The 23,481-nt window shown below is 41.3% G+C and overlaps 1 protein-coding gene across 1 annotated transcript; it reads left to right on the top strand.

The window, feature by feature from the left end:
* The first annotated feature begins 65 nt into the window (after positions 1-65).
* Positions 66-23,481, top strand: LOC139716442 (coiled-coil domain-containing protein 178-like). Its single transcript, XM_071627988.1, has 19 exons — positions 66-294; positions 812-922; positions 1,584-1,874; positions 3,071-3,244; positions 4,075-4,293; positions 6,143-6,293; positions 7,976-8,045; positions 10,012-10,154; positions 11,224-11,327; positions 12,247-12,392; positions 12,978-13,114; positions 13,894-14,077; positions 14,824-15,048; positions 15,654-15,767; positions 19,157-19,302; positions 19,810-19,969; positions 20,922-21,071; positions 21,642-21,827; positions 23,296-23,481. Exons 1-19 carry the CDS (start codon positions 66-68, stop codon positions 23,479-23,481), a joined length of 3,126 nt encoding a protein of 1,041 aa, XP_071484089.1.

The raw sequence follows: 23,481 nt of genomic DNA, 5'->3' as shown, positions 1-23,481 counted from the left end.
GGTAGAGAGAAGCCAGTAGTAAAGAATCATTGCATTTGTTCACTGAAAGGTGACATTTCCTCGTCATGAGTGAGAACGCTCAACGCCCGGCAGTGAAAATCACTGTGGAAGATGAGAACCAAATGGAGACCCACACGACGTCGTCCACTGGTAAGAGTGAGAAACCTAAGGCTTTCATCACTCAGCCAAGAACTGGGTCGCTCATCAGTCACTCGTCTGAGAACTTCAGCACAGGGGCGTCGACCATCACAGGAGGGAGATACCAGTCAACAAGTCTCCTGCCCAGCAAAGCAGGTCAGCCAACAGAGAGTAGTAGAGTCCTACTCATTGGCATTTGACACATGTTCCTCCATCATTACATAAAACTTTCCTGATATAAAACATAAATGATATCAAACAATATCTACATTTTTTTTTTAGACTCTACATTAATATTGAACAAGTAAATATACATTTATATGCCATGTTTTCTCTTTGCATTTTTCTATGAATATTTTCTAGTGTATGCAATAACTCAAGTCTAGTCTGAATCTGACTTCAGAGGGAAAATTCCAGACAATCGTCATAGTTTCGCATCATGTAGTACATGACTTGATAGTGCCATGTATAGATTTGTGGAATTTATTGTGCTCTGTGAGCAGACGAACGATACTCTGAAAACCCCCCCAAAAAAATTACACTGAACAAGGATGTCATAGCAGGCTCACGTATTACAGTATTAAATGTAGCAACGTAGCAAATGATTTTTATTGATAAGTCTGAAGGAGTTACAAACATGTGTACTATGATTGATTATGATGTCATTTGGCAGGGTCACTTCTAGAAAGTTCCGTCTACTGTGGGCGTCCGGACAGTGGAGAAGGTGATTCTGGAATTGATGAGGAGAAAGAAAGTCCACGGCTGACAAGAAGAGAGGCAGAAGGTACTTTGCATTGTGTGATGATACTGACTTGGTCTTCAGAGTAGACTAATCTACCTGCTCTACTGAAAGAAAATGTGATCAAAATCTATACTACAGAATACAAATGTATGTGCTAAATGAAGGTATATTATCCACTGCTGGATTGTAAGGAAAAGAGAATAAGTATTTCTTTAAAAATTTAGCTATTTCTGGATTTCTGGATTTTCTGGAAGCTCTACCTTTTGGTAGCCTGAAAGTGGACCTGCACAGTTTGTAAGCTTTACTAGTACAGTAAAATGAGGAATGTTCGCATGCATTTTGATTTGCGAATTTCGTGAAAGCTGAGTTTCGCAAAATTAAAATGCACGCTAAAGATCTTGTCTACACTGTCTGTATGCATTGAATGTTAGAGGCAACTTGCGAAAATTTGATGCCGCGAATAAGGCCGTTGGCTCCCATTCGCGAAAAATATCATGCTGCGAAGATATCATGTTTTACAGTAACTGTTGCCTACAGAGTTCAGTCATGCTGATGTGAGTGATAATGGGAATATGTTGTCCAATAGATCATACACTTTCGCTTAAAACAAACAACGCAGTAATACCTGTGATTGCTGATTTTCATGAAATGACCATTGCACATACAAATAATAACTAGCTTGTTGCCTTTTTCTGCATTTCAGACATAATCTACCCCCTGCCTGAAGGATGGCCGCGCCTCCAAGACAAGATCTTTCGCAGGCGAGCGCTCTTCTTCCGCAAGCCCATGCCGCCGAGCATCGCCAAGGCGGTGGAGCAGCTGCAGCTCCTGCAGGACCGGATCGAGGCCTGGAGCCGCGAGGTGGAGCTGGAAATCCTCAGCAGGAGGTCATCGGTCATCTCTGCTGCCGGTGGTGGACCACCACAGGATATGGGCCTGTCGCCCCGTCAGGCTGGGGCGAAGAGCACTCGCTTTTCAGCAGCAGAGGGCAAAGGTCAGGTCAATTTAAGGCCATTTCTAAACTGTGTTAAAGGACAAGTTCACCTTCATAAACATAAGGATTGAGAGAATGCAACAATAATAGTAGAACACATCAGTGAAAGTTTGAGGAAAATTGGACAATCGATGCAAAAGTTATGAATTTTTAAAATTTTTGCGTTGGAACCGCTGGATGAGGAGACTACTACAGCTTGTGAGTCATATGCGTACAACAGTATAAAGAAAATGTAAAAGAAAATTCAACATATTTTCACTTTTTTTGCATAATAAAAGGGCACTTGACTTGCCACTTTCTATAGGCGGGGGGAACAATATTACCCATAACATTTGTCGGTAACGAGTCAGGGGAATGTGTACTTTTTTCAAAAGATGGAATTTTGTGAAATTCTCTTTATATTTTCCTTGTATTGTTGTACGCATGTGACATCTAAGTTATACATATACTGCAGTAGTCTTCTCATCCAGCGATTACTGCACAAAAACTTCAAAAATTCATAACTTTTGAACGGATTGTCTGATTTTCCTCAAACTTTCACTGATGTGTTCTACTAATATTGCTACATTATCTCAATCCTTATGTTTATGAAGGTGAACTTGTCCTTTAAGTATCGCCTGCTAGGTCTTTTTATACTCCTGGCAAACAAAGTTTGCGGGTGGTATATAGGAATCAGCGTGTGGTCAGTTAGGTTGTTGGGCGGTCAGTCTGTCGTTAATGTTACCAGTTTTCAAGGGATTCAAACAAACTTTGGTGCACACCTGAAGTTTGATATGTAGTTAGGCATGACACTTTTTCTAAAGTAGCAGAAACCATATTGCCGAGGTAACAGCTTCAGTAGCTGCAGCACTGATGTTTGATGATTTCATTTCTATTTTTTTTTTTTCATAACTATGGTGAAAAAGCCTCATGGCACAAATTATATAGCTACCACTGATGATGTATATATCACAGAATTTTGGCTGTTTCCACAAGCAGGCATTGCTGCATGCACCTCTACATTCCAATGAAACATTGCCGTCTAAATCTGTGAGTGTGAAGATGAATACCATGAGTCACTGTCTAGGGTTTAGACTACAAAGCCCTTGTTTGTGTTGCAATTTTGTGACACTGGTAAAAATAGTCACTTTGTAGTGATTTCTACCCATCTATTATATTCTCCTTCTCATTCTTCTTAAATGTGGAAAAAAAAACAGTGAGGAAGCAACTTCGGTTTGCTACGGCATCGGGGAGAACAGAGAGCCAGTTCTCAACGGCCACATCCATCCAGTCCAGCCCCACCCCATCCATAGGAGCTCCGAAGGGGAAAGCCCCCTCCATGTCCTCCTACGACTTCATGGTTCAGGGTGTTGGAGGGGAGGTATCAGAGAGTGAGTCAATTTCTCCTTTGAAATCCATGTTTGTGGTCCATTTCCACACACCAAGCAGGAAAGTGCCGATTGAAGCCAAAGTTTTTCACATGTAGTTACTGACAATATCCAGAATGATTGCTTTGATGTAGTTCTACAGAGTTTAGCCACCTGTTAAAGGGTCAAATGAGGTCTCAAAAAGTAGCAGCAACTATTTATACTTCCTTGAATGTAGTGTACCTGCACAGCATGATGAACTATGAAAGCAACCTACATATCAGCAGTGCAATTGGCCACATTAATGGTCCAAATGATCTCATCACTAGCTACTAACGCATCAATGGTCTTGAAGGGCCTTCCATCTTGTCAACTAGTTTTGCGTCATCAGACGTTGCTCTATTTCCTAAATTCCCAAAATCTTCTTCCAGTGTCGCCATTTTATCACCTTTACATTTCATAGCTCTCATCTAATATGTCTCAACTTTTGAGAAAAGACACAGTGATAATGCCTTCTCCACACCTGGACAAACTCTTACGAATGAAATCTATATCAACATCACCTTTATTAGTCCTAGCTGTGTAACCTCCCAGTGCATAATGCAACACATTTGTTGCCACGCATTGTTTGTCTGGGCTACTGTTCATAGAAATGTCTCTACCCAGCCCCATTTTAATGTTCCAATCATGCCATTTTTATCACTATTATTGTAGTTGCTATAGAAGTACTAGGAGTAATGAAGTTGTTGCGCGTAATATTATCAAGGAGCTGCTTTTTTCCCCCTTTTTTTGGCTATCTTTTGTTTAAATTATGTGTTCATACAAATGTGATGCACATTCCCTTTTCCCCACAGTGGGCAGCCTCGCAGACCTTGAGGAGGAACCAGTCCCCCATCTGGGGGCAGAGGAGGTCATCGATGAGGTCGTGACCCTGCTGGGTCGCCTGGAGACAGACCGTGCCGACACAGAGGGGCTGTTTCAGAAGGAAAAGGTGCGCGTGGAATGGCTGCAGGGAAAGATTGACCGCATCTCCCAGAAGCGCCTCTATGAATTGCCCCGGGTCGTCCAGCAAGGTGAGCAGCTTTGTGATTCTTTGTTAATCAACAAGAAATTTATAAAGGTTGTTGGTGACCTGAACATAAGGTCAGAAAAGTACAGCCTGCTGTCAAGGTGTAATATTTACATGCAGGGATGCCCGTTTTCCGGCAATAGCCGGAATTCCGGCTTTTTCATATTTTGGTGTCCAATTTCCGGCTTCGTGATATTATTTCCGTCTGTGTGGGAAAGCCGGAAAACACGAGAAAGAAACAAAGAAAGAAAGAAAGAAAGAAAAACGAAAAAATATGATCATCTAAACTTATGGGACATTCACTTTCACGATTTCCGTAGTATGTTTCGCATATACTTGGGCATGAGAATATCACAAAACGACTGTCATGCAAAACTAGCGCGATGTTGCTTCTGCTAGCTGGGACATGCAACACGTGCGATGATAGCGATCGAACAGTGTGTGGTGTTTCTATGCGATGTAGTTGATGTGCGGTGCATGAATCATACTGCGCTCTCGCTATAGCTACAGCGCTGAGACGGTGTGGTGAGTCGATTGAGTCAGCTGAACGAAGCAAAACTACGGATTTTACGGCACTAGGACTTATGTATTTTTGCTACAAATTCCTTTTTTTTTTCTAGAATACGACCACATTATTGTCTGGAAAGCGTTATACAATGTACCAGCACGTGCGATCGCGATCAAACAACGTGTGGTGTTTCTAGGCGATGTACTATATGTGCGGTGCATGGATCATGCTGCGCTCTCGCTATAGCTACAGCGCTGAGAGAGTATGGTGAGTCGATCGAGTCAGCTGAACGAAGCAAAACTACGGAGTTTACGGTACTAGGACTTCTTTATTTTTGCTACAAATTCATTTCTCTGGATTAGATTTGAGGGAAGAAGAGCCCTCAGAAATGCTCAGATTGCACCAGAGAGCATCTAGAACCCCAGAGCTTCCAGGGCCCTTGAGCGGGCCCTGGACCCCGGCCGAAGGGACTTCGCGCTTCGCGCTCGTGATGTGCGCTTTGCACACATCAGTTTCGTTCACAAAAAAAATTTCCGGCCCAAGAGCAATTTGCCACTGGCATCCCTGTACATGTATTATTCAAATTTCTTATTAGGTAATTTGTGTCCTTCTGTTCTGCGATAATGTAAAGCTATAATTTGTGTGTTTCTATTCTGCCATAACGTTAAGCTTACCTATTTCTGTAAGGTCAGATGTAATGTGAAGATAGCATTTTTTGTCTGTTTTGTTTTTCCACGTTAACACCAGCTGGATGACTTTCATGTTTAATTGTTGTACATATTAGACAATTTGTTGTACATATCAGTTTGGCAAATGAACTTTGTAGACATCTTTGCAGACTCAAGGAAAAGGCTTGTGATTTTTAATTGTTTTATGATAAAACACATGTGTGAGTTATTTATCTATAATACCCATTCCCTTAACTGTACCACATGACTCATGCCCTTTTCCCTGTGACCCATGCCCCTTGGCTCATACCCCTTTACATGTCCTGTACCTAATACCCAGTGCCCCTTTTCCCTGTGGCCCCATATGCTCCATTGCCCCATGCCCAGTGACCCTATGATGTTCCTTTGCTGCCATGCACATAAAACATACAGAAATATCTAAGCATATGTATTCATGTTTTACATTGTATGTATGTCTATAAAAATACACACAGTATTTTATATTTTCTGCATGTGTGAATTTATCAGAATAGGTTAAAAAGGTCATATTTCTTCTTCTAATTATCCAGGCAGCCTATATCAACTATGGTTTATTGAAACGTTTATAGTAGGGTACTTGTATATTCCGTGCCATATGCATCTGATAACGTATCTCATCTGTGTATTCTTCCCTGCAGAGCATCAGGCGTGTGCAACAGATATTGCCGAGTTGAAGTGGCACAATGCCTATAGAGGGCGCCAGAAGGACCGCATCCAGGGCCAGGTGGAGAATGCGGAGATGCTGAACGAAAGATTGCATGAGGACATTGCCTTTGTGGAGAAGCACTGGTGAGGGTTGAGGCTAATTTGTGAAAACATTTTGTGCTCTGGGCACATAGTGTGTAGAGTGCTGACAATGATATGCGTTTTCAGGTTGTCTTTTGATGTAGATTATTACTTAATGCAAGTGGTCACAAGTATGATAATCTGATATCCATTATCAAATGGTTTACGGATGAAGTGTGACATGGCAGTCAATTAAATATCTTTTGGCAAAAATTTGGAAAGGCCAGAGTCATAGTTTGGAATCAAATTATTCTGTTTCAGTGGTTATGAATAAAGAAGAAGAAGAACAACAACAATAAGTACAAAATTAATACTCAACTTTCCTTGCACTTTGCACATAAATGTTACATAGCCTGACAATTCACTTCATGGATTAAGGGCGAGATTTGTAAGGTATAAGAGAAACCAGCAACTGCGATAAGTATATTCTGATATTCAATTCAATTGATAGTATCAACAGAAAAGTTCAACCAAATAAATAATAATTCATTGCTGCAAATTGTACACACTATGGCAAGGTTAATTGAGATTCATGTAGTGAACACTGTATTGTAGTACCAAAAAATGTTCCATTGTATTCCACACCAACTATGCTAGCACAAGAAGGGAGAAGCTTCACCCCGTAATAGAATGTACGTTCATTGTTAGTGGCCAGGTATGAATTGTGACTATGAAAATACTTGTGTTCAGTGTGACTATGTACATATGGCTGAAATACTAGTCATGCACCACAATAGTCCCTTTAACCCTAACTAGGCCGGGGGGCCTCTGAGGCCCCCCCCCCCTCGACGTTCCGCGCGATGTATCGCAATCGCAAAAAGCCATCGCCGCGACGTTTCATGACTTTTTTCTTTCGAGTCTCCCGCATCTTTTGACACTAAATTTGCAGCGCCCGGGCGCGCAGTTCCGAAGTTACGCATAAATATGTACATGCATGTCAGACCAAAAATTGCTCAAAAACGTGAATTCGTGTACAATTTCAATGCAAACTGTGCTTACAGGCAAATTTCATAAAAGCATGATTATTTTGGTGTTTTATCGATTAAAATCAATGAATAACACATTTTCTTGTTCAGAGCGATGTCGCGGACAAATTTCATCGAAAAAACAAAGAAAAACAAAGTTGAAAAAACAAGGAAATACATAAGAAATTAAAAACAATAAAATACGTAAGAATTTTTTCTGATATCACAATCTTTTTTTATTACATTTGCTAAGGACACTAAAAAGAATATTTACACAAAAAATGTGCCTGTTTTGAGCTTTATTTTGTGATTTATACCAAATAGACTGATTTCATGCATCATTATGCATAAATTAGCATAATTTAGCATAAATGATAATTTTTTGAAAAATTAACTGCATGGTATTATAGATTACATCATAGGCAATGTGTGTGCCAATTTTCGTCGCGATCGCGCGGTCGACGGCCGAGATCTGAAGGGGGGGCCTCCCAGGCCCCCCCAACCCCCCCCCCCAACCCCCCCCGGCTCTATCAACTACCTAAATAGCCCGGCCTAGTTAGGGTTAACTCTGTGATTACCTCTGACAAGTATAGCAAATAAAAAGTCACAGGTATCTTCAAGAAGTGCATCCAAAGGGTTAATGGCAGTGTAGGAAACCTGATTCTGTACCAAATAGCTGACACCCAAGCATCGTCACACTTTTTGCATTGTTACCCACAGTCCGCTAGTCGAGGAGAAGCTGGAACTTGAGAGGGGTGCGATGAAACGAATAGACGAGGCCCAGGAACAGGTAAGCAGATGCAGTCAGTGTGTGGGTGCACCCAATTCACACCCAAAACAAAATGTGAAAGAGGAAATTGCTACTCAAAGTTTATCCTCACCCTGCCCCCTGAATGTCACAGTCCGTGACCAGCTGATGTAATATTACAGACAATTCAAATTTTCAGTGCATTTAGCTGATTTTGTGCAGATCATGTACTTTGTCCTCGCTCCATCATGTTCAGGGATTTTTTTATTGGTTCATATCTCTCATAACTTCTGTTGCTTTTAATAATTTAATACTCTTTTCTCTTTAGCTCACCTGAGCCAAAGGCTCAAGTGAGCTATTGCGATCGCCCTTCGTCCGGCGTCCGTCGTGCGTCGTCCGTCGTCCGTCGTCCGTCGTCCGTCGTGCGTTGTGCGTCGTGCGTAAACTTTTTACATTTTCATCTTCTTCTTGAAAACCCCAAGACCGATTTTCATCAAACTTGGCAGGTAGCATCCCTAGGGGGTTAGGAACTCAATTTGTTAAAATGGGCACCATGACCCACCCAGGGGGCCCCCAGGGAGGCCCAAACCCCCCAAATTTAAGGAATCTTTAAAAATCTTCTTGTCTAGAACCAGAAGTGATAGAGCTAAGTTATACTATGAGTTTGTTCATTGATGACTGTAGTTTCAAGTTTGTTCATGGCAGAATCAGGGATGCCCCCCTTGGGACCCAGGGGAGGGGGGTGGGGAGGGGTTCTAATGGGGCCTAAATTGTACATTTTCATCTTCTTCTTGAGAACCCCATGACCCATTTTCACCAAACTTGGCAGGTAGCATCCCTAGGGGGTTAGGAACTCAATTTGTTAAAATGGGCACCATGCCCCACCCAGGGGGCCCCCAGGGGACCCCCAGGGGGCCCAAATCCCCAAAATTAAGGAATCTTTAAAAATCTTCTTCTCTAGAACCAGAAGTGATGGAGCTAAGTTAATACTATGAGTTAGTACATTGATGACTGCAGTTTCAAGTTTGTTCATGGCAGAATCAGGGGTGCCCCCCTTGGGACCCAGGGGAGGGAGGTGAGGAGGGGTCCTAATGGGGCCTAAATTGTACATTTTTATCTTCTTTTTTAGAACCCCATGACCCATTTTCACCAAACTTGGCAGGTAGCATCCCTAAGGGGTTAGGATCTCAATTTGTTAAAATGGGCACCATGTCCCACCCAGGGGGCCCCCAGGGGGGCCCAAACCCCCCAAATGAAGGAATCGTTAAAAATTTTCTCTAGAATCAGAAGTTATACAGCTAAGATAATACTATGAGTGAGTACATTAATGACTGTAGTTTCGAGTTTGTTCATAGGAGATCCAGGGGTGCCCCTCTTGGGGGCAGGGGTGGGGGGGGGGTGGGGGTGGGGGGTTGGTTAGGAAGGTCCAAATGGGGGCCTGAATCGTACATTGTCATCTTCTTCCTGAAAACCTCATGATAGATTTTCGTCAAACTTGGCAGGTAGCATCCTTAGGGGGTCAGGATCTCAATTTATCAAAATGGGCACCATGCCCCACCCAGAGGGCCCCAGGGGGCCCCCAATCCCCCAAATTAAGGAATCTTTACAAATTTGGGCCCTTATTGTACATTTTCATCTTCTACTTCAGAATGCCTGGTCAAATTTTGGTAGAGCTGTGAATAATTTAGATTAGTGACTGCGTGAAAGGTGAACTTGCGATACTCAGGTGAGCGCTAGACCCGCGGGTCTCTTGTTTTTTTTTCAAACCAGTAACTATGCTCGTCCAAATTGCTAGCATGTAAGCTCTATTGCACTTTCTGAATGCAGTTTACATTAAAATTTGAAAGGAAGAATGGTTTGCACAATTTGATGCCTTGACTTGATGGTCCATAGAAGTGCCGTTATCTGATGGCAACAGGTTCTTACTTGTATCTCATGTGGTCCTCTCTGTGCAATTCTGCATTTTGTGTGTGCGTGTGTGTGTGTGTGTGTGTGTGTGTGTTTTTAGACGGAGCAAGAGTTGAACAAGACCATTGAGAAGCTGAAGCGCACGGAGAACAAGTCCTCAGAGGCCCACGGGAAGGCAGACAAGGAACGTGAGCACATAAAGAAGGAGCTGGAGTCAGTGAGGGAGACTTTAGAGGAGATCAAGTAAGTATCACAGCTCCTGGAGCATGATTCACAAAGGAATTTAGATGATCTTAAAGTCAAGATCAACTTATAATTATAAAATGCCATTGTCTCCCATGATCAATTTTATTCATTGTTTTCAGAATCCACTTCAAGTTGTTATAAAAATTTCTACAAAAAATCCCTTGTCACTTATTTCATCTTATATGCTAATGGCTGCCTGAGTTTCCAAAGATTTCATTTTCATGTGGAAGTTAGAATATCAATGACGAGGAGTAAACACGCAGCGAACCACCATTATACGTTGATCTTTCAGATTGACTTAGATTCTTTATGAACCCCCAACCCCCTGGCTTCACATGACATTTTGATGTTGATCTTTGGACAATTCTGCAGAAGAGTTGTTAGGTGATTTGGAAGTGAAAGAGATTACAAAGACAGAGCACCCATGTTTTCCTTATCACAGTTATGATTATGTGGGCTAGATTAACGAAAAAGACAACTACTATAATCAAGATGTTGAAGAGAATAAGTTCAAGTTCTTAAAGGTAATAAACAATGAGACTGTGAAGGCATGCAGAGATAATTTTGAACTGTTAGCATCATTGTAATACTTTATAGTATTAGGGTACTGATTTGGATCAGTCGTTTGCACATCTATCTCCAGATCCAAAGGACCCAGGTTTGATTTTCCAAGTCTCACTGAGCAATGTTGTGTGTAAGCATTCCGTCCCTGTATGTGGCAAAGCACTCTGTCCCTCGGATAGGACATAAAATGGAGGTGCCTTACGTGAGTCATAGCCACGACTCACGCTCGTTAAAGATCCCACTTCATTTATTCACCGCAAAGAGCATGGTGCTAACCCGGTGAAGTGGTCTACCTACAATTGTACCTGCCTCACAAGCAAACGGCTGGAAGATGCCAGCCCCTCGTGGTTCGCCCCAGGTGACTGACATACTTTATCAACCAGGCACGTTGTGCCATATGTTCTGATGAATGAGTGAATACTTTGTAATGTTACTTAATATCTATTACATAATATGTGATATATATTACATATTTGAAATGTCCCTTGTCTGATCTGTGCAGTCATGAGCTGGAGGCAGCCAAGGTCCTCCATTCGACATACACGAGTCAGTGTTCAGACCTCCGGACCAAGATCAAGAATGCGGAGCATGAGAAAATTGTACTTGGTAAGACATCCTTGAGCTCATCATCTCGGAAAACCCTCCCCCTACAGCATCTAGAAATAATAGTCACCTCCCTTCAACATCCAAATCATTTCATTAACATGTGACTCGTGAATGCTGAAGAGCAAGGAGAAAATGCCGTCATACCAGCATAGGTTTTCTTGGTAAATGTGCAGTTGCCAAGCAAGCAAATGATAGGGGGATTTCTCCCACTGTGATGGTAGGATTTCAAGTCACCATTTTAATGCCGGGGTGCTCTCAAGGCACCCAACTTGATCAAACCTCATTGTACCATATGTCCCCCAAAATTACAATGGGACCCTCTGCAATGATAACTTTATAAATTGTGAATCAATCCAGATACAATTTCAGGGTAAGAAACTAGAACTTATTACCCACAACCTACAGAAAACCCCTCCTGATTTGCTTCAGTGGTCACAGAGAAATGAGGATCTTTGTAGAGCATGCCAGGAATCCCTTCCCTCCAAGTTCTGTCTACTAGTATTGTGTTCACACATTAATATGCAGTTCCAAGAGCATCCAAGTGAACTTGGAAGAGAGAAACCCATGACATGCTTTACAACAATCCTCATTTCTCTGTGACTGCTTTTTAAAACCAAATCAATTTTTTATAGGTTTATATGGGTACGATGTTATATTCTTAGACCCTGAAATAGCATTTAGATAGTCTAATCATATTGAAAAGTTTTCAATGCGGAAATCCGTTTATATATATATTTTTTTTCTTTTTTTTGGGGGGGGGGGTGGGGGACTTACTGTAGAAGTGATAAAGAGCAATTCTGCAGTAGCATTTTTGTAATCAAGCCATCCACATTGGATGTAGTCATAGTAGAGCGCAGAAGGTAGACCTGTGTACTTCATGTGTAATGTCATGACATTATGTGTTCTGTCCAAAATGCAGAGACCCGAGAGGAGAACTCGAGAAAGGCGGAGAAGATTCAGACCACCAAGATAAAGCAGGTCCGCGATCAGATCGTGGAGGCGGAGTTTGATCACCGGAAGCAGGCGGACAACAACTACCAGCTGAACAACAAGACTGAGACACTGGTGAGATGTGACAATAGAGCACAAAATAAGAAAACAAAACAAACAAATCCAACAACAAAGCAGTGTTTACCATCTTCAGTTCCCTTCCCAAGATCACTTTTGATGTTTGTTTTTTTTCATTCTAATATAAAACTTACACTGACCAAGTGTATTGATTGTTGAACTTGAATGCTTTTAATGGCATTTCATTAGTAATTGTCGTAGTTTCATTGGGACTTTGGCCCAGGCTCAAAGAAATGTGTACCATCAAAGTAGAAGCCATTCCTGAGCCAAGTGGTTTCATGACATTTGCTCCTGCGACAATTGCTCCCATGAAATATCTGCTAGCTATTAAAGCAAAGCATAAATCCTGCCCACAAAGATAACCCTGATCCTACTCCTAATCCACACATTGAACTAAACCCAAGACCCTATCGCAACCCTGTCCATACTCCTAAGTCCATAAATGAAGCAAACATCTAGACCAGAGCAATTGCCGCAGGAGCAAATGTAGTGTCACCGACTCAAGCACCGCCAAACAGAAAACAAGGCATGATATCGTAGGAGAGGTTAATGACGAGGTTTTGTTTCTGTGATATAATACAGAGGAAAGAGCACAAGAGCCTGGTGACCCGCCTTGAGAAGGAATGCAAGGAAAACCTGGCCGCACTGCGCCACCGAGAGCAAGGCTGCCGGGAGATGATCATGACCATCGAGGACATCGAGTCCAAGATCCGCCACTGGTGAGCCCATGCACCCAAATCCCTGTTTATTTGGAAGGAGTTTTGCGTTCCCCTGGCAAAGGATTCTCTTCGTAAATCTGCTTCATTGTCTTCTCGTTCTTCTTTCTCTCTTCTATTATTTCTTCATCTCCTTCTTCTTTGTCTTTTTCATGTGCAATCTTCCTCTTCCCTTTCTTCTTTTTGTTTAGTCCTTTTCATTCCTTTCAAAACCTCTGTGCATTTTATTGGAGTGTGTAAGAGGCACCTGCTGAGTTTTGGACAGTGCAATCCTCAAAATGAGTATGACTACCCTTCAATGGGAAAAGCAGTTTTCGTGCTTCGAGTAAGAAAATGGACGAAACAAGTGGAGAAATGTAATGTGGAATGATTATGTAATATGATGTCTTGTGATGTCTTCAAGTCATTTCTGTGTGTAATAAGTGCGTCCTATTATTCTATTCAAAGGAGTGATATATTATGACTGAAAAAAGAAAAGAAAGATAGAATCTACGCTGGGAATACATGCACTCTATAACTCCCTTTCATAACAGAGTCTTCGGGACTGGCAGTTTTCTTTTGCTATATCGTAATTTCATTAAAGCAGAACAGTGAAATATATAAAGATATGTAGAGGATGATTTTGGGACATAAATTTTTACTATGCTGTAACTGGAAATCTTGTTAAAACTATGTTCGTTATGACAAGAGTGCACTGTAATCGTGCTCTACTCTTGCAGCAAGTCCCAGCTTAGGTAAGAATATCTCGTAATCATTTTGTGCATATGTGATGCACTGTGCAGCAAGAAGCAGAAGGTGTCCGACGCAAAGAACATGGAGCGCATCAAGCGGGAGATGGCCAAGGTCAAGACCCAGCTGGGCGTGGTGGATGACGAGTACCAGAAGATCAAGGTCATCAACGTGGCCGTGAGGAACAAACTGACTGGCGAGGAGGACAAGGCTCGGGCCATGGAGGATTCCCTGCAGGTTGGTCATCACCCAGTGGTCACTGCTGTCCCTCCTTGACCCCTTGAAATTCCTACACCATCTTATGTTTCATTATTATCCCCTTCCATGCACTTCCATCCCATTGCCACCACAGTTCATGTCTGAAAAGCAGCCGCAAGTCTGAATTATATGTTCCTTGTGTGTGTTGTATCTTTTTTTTTTTTATCAGAGTTCCAGCAAATCACCTGGCTTTTTGCTTGATGCAACATGAGCAGTCAAACTCAAAATTGATCTGTTGTATAGAGTCTCTGCCTGTTAGTGTTTATCTGTGAGATAACTCAGTCGATAGCGTGTCTGCCTCACGATCCAAAGGATTCCCAGGTCCCACTGAGCAATGTTGTGTGTAATCATACTGTCCCCTCTAGTAAGAGGCAAAACACTCTGTCGTCGGATAGGACATAAAATGGAGGTCCCGTGTGTGAGAGACTCACAACTCGTGCATGTAAAAGATCCCGCTTTAAATATTCATCGCGAAGAGCAGGGTGTTTAACCCGGTGAAGTGGTCTCGCCTGATACGTCCAACTGTCCGATGGACGCCATGGAAGACCAGCTATTGCAGCTGGATATGGGCTATCCAACCATCTTTTCATATGGAAATCAAATCAATCAATCAATTATATCAGTGTAGCCATGTTTTGTTCAGCGTTGAATAAAGAAAATGTTCGGCAGTCAACTGCCTCATTTTGAGAAGGTGACTCTAAACCTGGCTAATCTCTCCCAACCAGAACACAGTGGACAGCCTGAAGAAACAGTTGAAGGAGGAGACGCACAACCGCACCGTGCTGCAGGCCCGCATCATGGCAGACTCCACGGACCTGGCCAAGCGGCAGGTGGAGGCCAAGAAGAAGAAGGCCAAGGTGACGGCCAAGGCGCTGGAGGTGGACGAGATTGTGGCCAAGGTGCTGACCGAGACCAAGAAGCTCCGGGCTCGGAGAGCTGAGAAGCAACAGGTTAGTTGTGATGACATGGTTGGGGATAATGATAATAATAATAATAATGATAATAATGATGATGATGATGATGATGATGATGATGATGATGATGATGATGATGATAATGATGACGACCACAACGACGACAACAACAACAACATGACAATGGCAAGGAGGAATGGGGGAGGATGATGATAAATAATGATGATGATGATGAGGAGGAGGATGAGGAGGATGATAAATAGTGATGATGATGATGACGATGATAAGGGTGATTGATGATTAATACTTATTATTATTATTATTATGATTATGATAATGATAATGAATAATGATGCTGATGATGATGATAAATAGGTATGATGATGATGAATAGCTATTATGATGATGATAATTGATAGTGTGATGATGATAGACAGGTAGTGGTTGTGATGATGATGATGATAGTTTTGACAAGGAGGGTGCTAATGTAGTGATGATGATGGCAATGACGATAGCACTGATGATGATGATAATTATGGATTATAATTGAGAGAAAAATAGTTACTCCCGTGTTATTATCTTTAATGTCACTCATTAATGTCATTATTTTATGGTAATAGCTGATACTTTGCTACTTCCAGGCCATCAACAAAATCAATCAAGGTATGGAAGATCTGAAGACAGAAGAGGAAGAGCTAAGAGCGGATCATTTTAAGAAGAAAGCTGAACTAGAGCCCAAGCTTAAACATCTATTGGTAAGTCAGTTTTCAGTATTGGATGAGTGACTGATGTCCCATCCTGTGCTGAAGGTTTGATACATTGAATTATGATTTGATTCTACCAAGTAAAGACCATGGCAGAATTGTTATTGTTTTGATCAAGGGAGACCTCGTTAGCACATTCCTGGGCAGAAAAGGAAAAGATTTTTAGAAAATGTCCTTAGTTTTGTTGCCATGTTTTCATTTTTGTCTTCAGCAGTGATCAATGGACCTTCTGCACAGTACTTAGTACTGCTGGGGGAAATGTCACTTTGTCTTATTCCATTTTATGTAGTGCCCAATTGGTCTCGTCCAACATGTTCTAATCCTGTGTAGATTAAAGGACAAGTTCACCTTCATAAACATAAGGATTGAGAAAATGCAGTAATATTAGTAGAACACATCAGTGAAAGTTTGAGGAAAATTGGACAATCGATGCAAAAGTTATGAATTTTTAAAATTTTTGTGTTGGAACTGCTGGACGAGGAGACTACTACAGCTTGTGATGTCATATGAGTACAACAGTATAAAGAAAATGTAAAGAAAATTCAACATATTTTCATTTTTTTCGCATAACAAAAGAGCATCTGACTTGCCTCTTTCTAAAGGTAGGGGGAATAATATTACCCATGACATATGTCGGTAACGAGTCAAGGGAATGTGTACTTTTTTCAAAAGATGAAATTTTGTGAAATTCTCTTTATATTTTCCTTATATTGTTGTACGCATGTGACATCGTACACTTCAGTAGTCTTCTCATCCAGCGGTTACTGCACAAAAACTTCAAAAATTCATAACTTTTGAACGGGTTGTCCGATTTTCCTCAAATTTTCAATGATGTGTTCTGCTAATATTGCTACATTTTCTCAATCCTTATGTTTATGAAGGTGAACTTGTCCTTTAAATGGGTTTTATCAGTGTTTGATGATCTTGGAAGTAGACCAACTGATATTAGACAAAGTGACTATAAACCCTTAGTTCACCATCTCATTGTATGATACTTTTCAAGTTGAGTGCTGCATCAATCCAGTGGTGTGTTGGCATCATAAACAATTGAATCTGCATTTGGTGAAAGAGCATGGTTAAGCTCCTACCCTAAGAAATTATTTTCACCCTGGCATTTGCAGTGTAAAGTCTCTGGAAAATATACTTGAGAGAGTTGAGGACATTTCGATTTTCCATCTGTATGTTTTTGATGTCATTATTGTAAAGCTTGTGTTGAAAATCTTGTTTGTGTCATTTGTCCTTTGTTCCTCAGAATGGTTTTGGTGACTCTTTCCCATTGTATGATTGGTAGTACTAGTCCTATAGGCCCTACTGGTATTTACTGTTGTAATAAGTGATATTAGTTATACATGTATCAGTTTGCTTTATGTGGTATGGTACTGATCTGTTACCCTGTGGCCTGTTTCCCCTTTGTTACAATGTCTGTAGGAAGTCAATGTAAGTATATTCCAAATCATTTGACCTTTGACCCTGATGAGACATTTGGTGCTGACATCAATGCTTCGATCATGGAGCACCAGCAGTGCTCACCTTTGCCCCACCCACATTGGTGTGAGAGCACCCACGTTTCTTCACCCTGTTCCCTCATGCCTCCAGTCAAAATGTTGACTGCAAAAACTTCCGTCGTCTAAGGACGAACGGTCATTTGCTATATCCAGTAGTAAATCCTGTCATATTTAATGTTTTGCAATATTCAGCAAAAAATAAAAATGAATACATCTGACCAGGACAAAGATAAAGATTTTTTTTTTTTTTTTCAGTTAGACATAAAGGAAGGTCACTATTAAGGCAGAAAGCAGGGTAAAATATTTTGTAACACATAATCGTGAAAAGTATAGTGAATTCTATCATGGCCTTTTTCTTCTGGAGCAAAGCAAACATAAGAAATGACTGCATGGATGCAAATGTAATTATAAGACTCAAAACTCTTTTGTAAAAATGGTCATTCCAGGAATTCTTTGCCAGCGATATTTCACAAACAAATTGTATCCACCTTAACAGTCATTAATTCAAAACCATTCTAATTTGGCAGTCTAGGCAGTTTTGAATAAGATAAGACCCCAAATTGTTTTTCTGTGCTGCTTGTTTTTCATCTCTGTTAAAAAAAACAAAACTAAACTAAACTAAACTAAAGAAAAAATGAGAGGAGCTAATTTTCCCCTTACTTGACACGCACAAGACTGCAGTTTAATGCAAACCTGGTGGTGGGATTTTTTTTTTTTCTTGTTCTTGTGTACACATCATTCAACCTTAGTTGGAGATACTCATTTTGGGCATTCTGATGAGTGAAATGTGCACCACATTTTATACCTGGCATTTGCCATGGAATTTTTGTGATAACTATGTGCCCCAGAATCACAATCTGTTCTCATAAGTCAGTTTGGAGTTACATTCTGTGCATGAGCAGACAACGGTCTTCTGAGCAAAGTGACATAATGAGACACAGAGTTGTAATGAGCAGTGTCGTTGACAGTGCCTGAATGGTCATTCTATTTTGCATAAATGAATGTTTGTCAATAATCAATGACCCATTTAACATTAAAGCGAGTTAGATTATGCAAGTTGGTGATATCTAGCTGCTCAAGTGTTTTAATGTAATGGCTTAAAAATCAGAGTCATTCAAACCATCGCTGACTGTCGCTGGTGTATTCACGATATCAGGCTCTGTCACAACCTCTCTTGGCATGCTACATGTAGTTTGCTATCAGTGCAGTCTGTCCAACCTAGTGTACAAAAGAGAGGAATGCAATTACCTGTACAGCAGTTATGTATCATTTGTACTTCAAAGCTCACTTGCATGTACCCATTAGTAGACATGTGTAAGTCAATTTTTTAGTCTCATCAACCCTAAATACCAAAAAGAGCTGTACTGGATGAAATTAACATGAGATAGATTTGTGATAATTACTATTTGAGCAGTATGAGCAAAGCCTACCAGTTTTCATTTTTGTACACTCTGTAAAAAATCCTTAAAAGGAAAATTAGTTGGAAGAAAATCTAGATCTCTTATTTTGGTTGGCATTGCAGTTCACAGGTACACAACTGGCACACAATTACATATATGGTTTAAAACCACAAAAAGAGTTACAGAGACATAGCAGTTGTTGCCATAATAATTTTCCCACTCTTTTTTATTTTGTGTGTGTTATAACTAGACAATGCTTTCTCTATTGGCTTTTTGATGGTAAACTCAGATATTGCAGAGTAAAAGCATGAAACATCTGAATAACGTCTAGAAAGTGGTATTGATCGTGATGTCATAATACAAAAGGAAACTTGATCAGTTTCTAGAAAAGGAAAATGTACATATTTTCAGAAGCTCGTTAAATTTCCTTGACTAATTACACACTTCCTCTTGTTAATGTTGTGCGGTTGTATAGGCGGAGATCTTGAACAAGCAGCGTCGGCTGGACCACATGGCTTACAGGACGGATCTCATCAACAAGAAGCTGGCAGAGATGGCTCAGTCTGAAGGCTTCATGAACAGGGTCATCAAGAACACCTCTGAAGAGATCCAGGAGATGAGGTGGGTGATCTGATTAAACTCATTTTTCATTTTTGCATTTTCAGAATTTCTATCCAGAACAGTGTAACAGGTGTATGACAAATTTGATATAATGTTGAAAAGGTGAATTTGCACCAGATATACCATATATATGGATTCAGTAAATGCAGAAATATCAGTTGAACACAGCAGTGAAGTTTGAGGAAAATCATACCATCCCTTCAAAAGTTTTAAATTGGTAAAGTTTTACATTTGTAAAGTTTGGTGGAATCCATATGCCGTCATTGCTGGATATGACAAGTTCATACTGTACAAGAGTTTATGATATCGAAGTGGTGGAATAGTGTAACAAAAGTATTAGGAGAATTTCACATATATTTTGATTTTTCTAATCATGTAAAAATGCACCTGATTTACCTCCTTTAGAAGGCAGGGGGAATAACGTATACTGTATTTGTAGATAGTTGAGGAAATGCATGATTTTAGTAAAACTATAAACATATTTTCACAAATTTCTCTTCTGTCCAGTGCTGATGTTGAGGAGATGACCATACAGCTCGAGACTGGTCAGAAACAGCAACGTGAGCTCCAGGTCTCTCTGGACGAAGTGACCGGGAGGATTGGCAAGCGGGACACTGGACATCTGGAGCACATGGCTGCCAGAAGGGAAGTGCTGGAGCAACACTTGGTGAGTATGGGCAGCAGGGCTACAGTGTGGTGCTGAGTAGAGACAGTGTGGGTGGCAGGACAACAGTGTGGTGCTGTGTAAAGACAGTGTGGGCAGGAGGACAACAGTGTGGTGCTCTGTAAAGACAGTGTGGGCAGGAGTGAGACAGTGTGATGCAGTGTAAAGAGACTGTGTGCAGCTGGGGGACAGTGTGGTGCTGGTTAAAGACAGTTTGAGCAGTGGGGGAACATTGTGTGCTGTGTAAAGACAGTTTGGGCAGAATGGTGACACTGTTGTGCTGTGTAAAGACAGTGTGGGCAGCAGTTAGTATGATGCAGTGAAAAGAGAGTGGGCAGCAGGGGGACAGTGTAGTGCTGTGTGAAGATTGTAAAGCAGAGTTGATAGAAACAACATTTTTTAGTACAGTGTAAGAAATAATTTGAGACTCATTGGATTAAATACAAATAGTGCGGGCAGTGCATGGGTTAGCAGTTTTCTATGGCAAGTGGCAATTAATGAAGGCAATGAGGCTCAGTGTTGAGTCTTTGCACGATGATTGGTTGAGACAATTGCCATCTGGGAATTACTGTGGGCAATTAGGGAAAAGTGTGAGTAATTGGGTAACAGTTTGTAGTGGCAAGTGGCAATTAATGTGGGCAGTGGGGAACAATGTGGCACCAATCATAATCTCATAATCAGTAAAGGAAATTTGGATACAATCTGAGCAAAAGGGTTAATGTGGACAGGGGAACGGTTTTTGTAATGAAGGATCAGTGTAGGCAGTGTGGATCAGTTTTGACAATGGGTACAGTGTGGGCAATGGAAGAGCAGCATGTGTGCATTTGGATAGGGAAGTTTGTACCTAGTGGAAGCAGTAATGGATATATGGAGACAATGCAGGCAAATTCACCGGGGGACCCAGTTCTAACACTGATGATAATTAATGATTGTTTTCCCTTGTCATGTGACGTAGGCCGAACTTCGCGATGCGCTGAAGCAGAACAAGGAGCTGGCCCACGAGTACCGGGAGCTGCAGCAGCACTACTTCCAGATCAAGGAGGAGAGCGTGAACCTGCTGGAGAGGCGGACGGGCCTGGAGGCCAGTCTCAAGGACCACAGACAGGTGGGTGTGGCCGGGGTGTGGTGGGGGGGGGGGGAAGTGAACAGGTTGATGGAGGGTAATTGGCTGTACAAAGTGATTCCAGTAGAAGGTTTGCTTATTGAAAGAAAGAGGACAGTATGCTGCACTGTCTGTCTGTTTCTGTCTGTATCTATTTCCCTGCCTCCCATATTGAAAAGGCCAAGGAATTCATCAGCACAGCTCTCTGCTCTCTCTCTCTCCTCTCTTTATCTACAAATGCCTCCATCTCACTCTTTCATTGTTGCACAAGCATTCTTTTTATCAAAAAGTAAAGTTGATGTAGATGTCTCATCACAACAAGACGTACGTCAGGAATACAAGTAATCATGATTAGTCCTTTAAATGCGTGCATTGACTTGCTTCATATATATGAAGTAACCATACAGTATGTTGTTGTTGTTGTCCATTCGTCAGAAATTTATATGCACTGCTCATTTGTACACCTGTTAGATTTCTCTGCCCCGAAGGCTGTTTTTCAAACCCTAGCAAGTCGAGATAGGCATGCAGGAGGGAGTATGTCGATGATCGCGTTTCCTTCTTTTGCTCCCGCAGCTGAACAGCCTGCAAATTCGTCTCCACCACGCTCTCGCCCACTACTTCTTCATCCGAGGTCTGTTCAACCAGAACGAGCTGGCGCGCTTCGAAGACATGTCGGCCGAGAACGAGAATCGAATCGGGGAGCTGCAGCAGGAAATGGACGCAGCCATCCAGACCATAAGTCTGTTCCTCAATGAGCAGGTAAGCCCACTGTGATATATGTGTGGACTACATTGTCTTCGGTGGAAGAACATCTGTGTGAAAAAGAAGAACTAGACCCTGCTGTCCATGTGTCGTAATGAAGTGGTCAGTGTTTGAACAAGGATGTTCGAGAAATGGAGTCACAACAGTCTTATTCGCTTTGATCCCATGCTCGAAGCCGCCACTCAAAAATATTTGAAGTATGTGTCAAACTGGATCTGCCGCTCAGATGCGAAGACAATTGACTCGTGTCTCATTGCATAATCACCAGCCACTTTCCAAGGAAGATATGTCTTTGTGATGGTAATTACTTTTCGCTATCCCTACTTACAAATGATGGGCTGTAGGCAATGGTAAAGGCACGGGGGTGCGCGAATAGAAATTGCTCAAATATTGCTGAAATAGATATCAAAATTACTAGACTGTATGTGTCTGTATGCTAATCTGACATATTAATTTATAAAGAACTATACTTGAAGATGATACCATATTAGTTTCATTTGGCGGAAATAAGGAGAAAAGTGATAAAACCGGCTTTCCATGAGGGTAAAATTTCAAACACTTTCACAAAATACAGCTCAGATCTACACTTTTGCACATATTTTTGAACGGAATTGACTTTTGTTTTATATGCTTTATCATTAGGTGAAATTTCATTGCATTTGATATATAAACGAGCAGCATATACCCGATATTGTGTTAGCATTAAAAATGAATCTTCAGATTGCTCAGAAAGATGGCAGCTTCAAGCATCGAACATCAAAGGCACAAATGCACCTGTGGAAATCTTTTGTCCATCCATAGAAAACTGACAGCTGATTGAATAATTATAGTCAGTTGTAACGCCATCTCTCGAACCTCCTTGGTTTGAAGATTGTATTTCCTGAGATCACAACTTGTAATCCTTGTGATGTTCTGTGGCATTGATTAGGAACTTGAATTTGTTTGCTGCATTATTGATTATACTCCTGTACACTTTTTGGGGTTTTTTTTTGTGTTCTGGGGGTCAACTGCTTTGTAATTGGGGTCCTACACTACTTTGTTTTGTGCATTATCGTACAGTTTTGTAATCATTGTTAAAATCATAGATGTCTCAGATCTTTATAATTAAAAATTTGTATATAATTTGTTGGATCCAACCAGTGTTTTGCTTGAAAAGCGTAGGTTCTGTTTAATGCACAGATGTTCTAGATTGTGTCTGTATATCAGATGCAGTGTTCAGCCTTTGTGGGTACCTAATGTTGGAACAATGGAGCATACCTCGATGATTCCAGTACAATGTGTCTTGTTCAAATCAATTCATTTGCAATTATACTTCTTACCTGTTGAGAGTGAGTAAGACTATGTATAAAGTTAATATAGGAATGGCCACTGTAGCTAGTAATATTCGGTCTTTTACTTATTGGGAAGCCCTGCTGCAGTAATAAACTATGGACTAACTAATGATTTTTGTATAATCCTCGTCTAGGTTGATGGGACAGCCACTCGGATGGTGACAGCTGCAGCCAGCACAGCCCTAATGGAGGACATTGAGAAGAGTGGCACTGCAGCAGAGAGCACTGGTCGGCCGTTGGTCATCGGGAGCGCCCAGGCCAAGGCTACTCCAGTGATTCCTCCAATCATTAGGGCCCCCGAGGCCATCAAGACCAACTGA

This window comes from Diadema antillarum, unplaced genomic scaffold (assembly GCF_040938485.1).
Source record: "Diadema antillarum isolate AM-2024a unplaced genomic scaffold, OU_Dant_1.0 scf00000065, whole genome shotgun sequence".
Taxonomy (NCBI): Eukaryota; Metazoa; Echinodermata; class Echinoidea; order Diadematoida; family Diadematidae; genus Diadema; species Diadema antillarum.
This window is presented reverse-complemented; position numbering and strand designations above follow the sequence as displayed.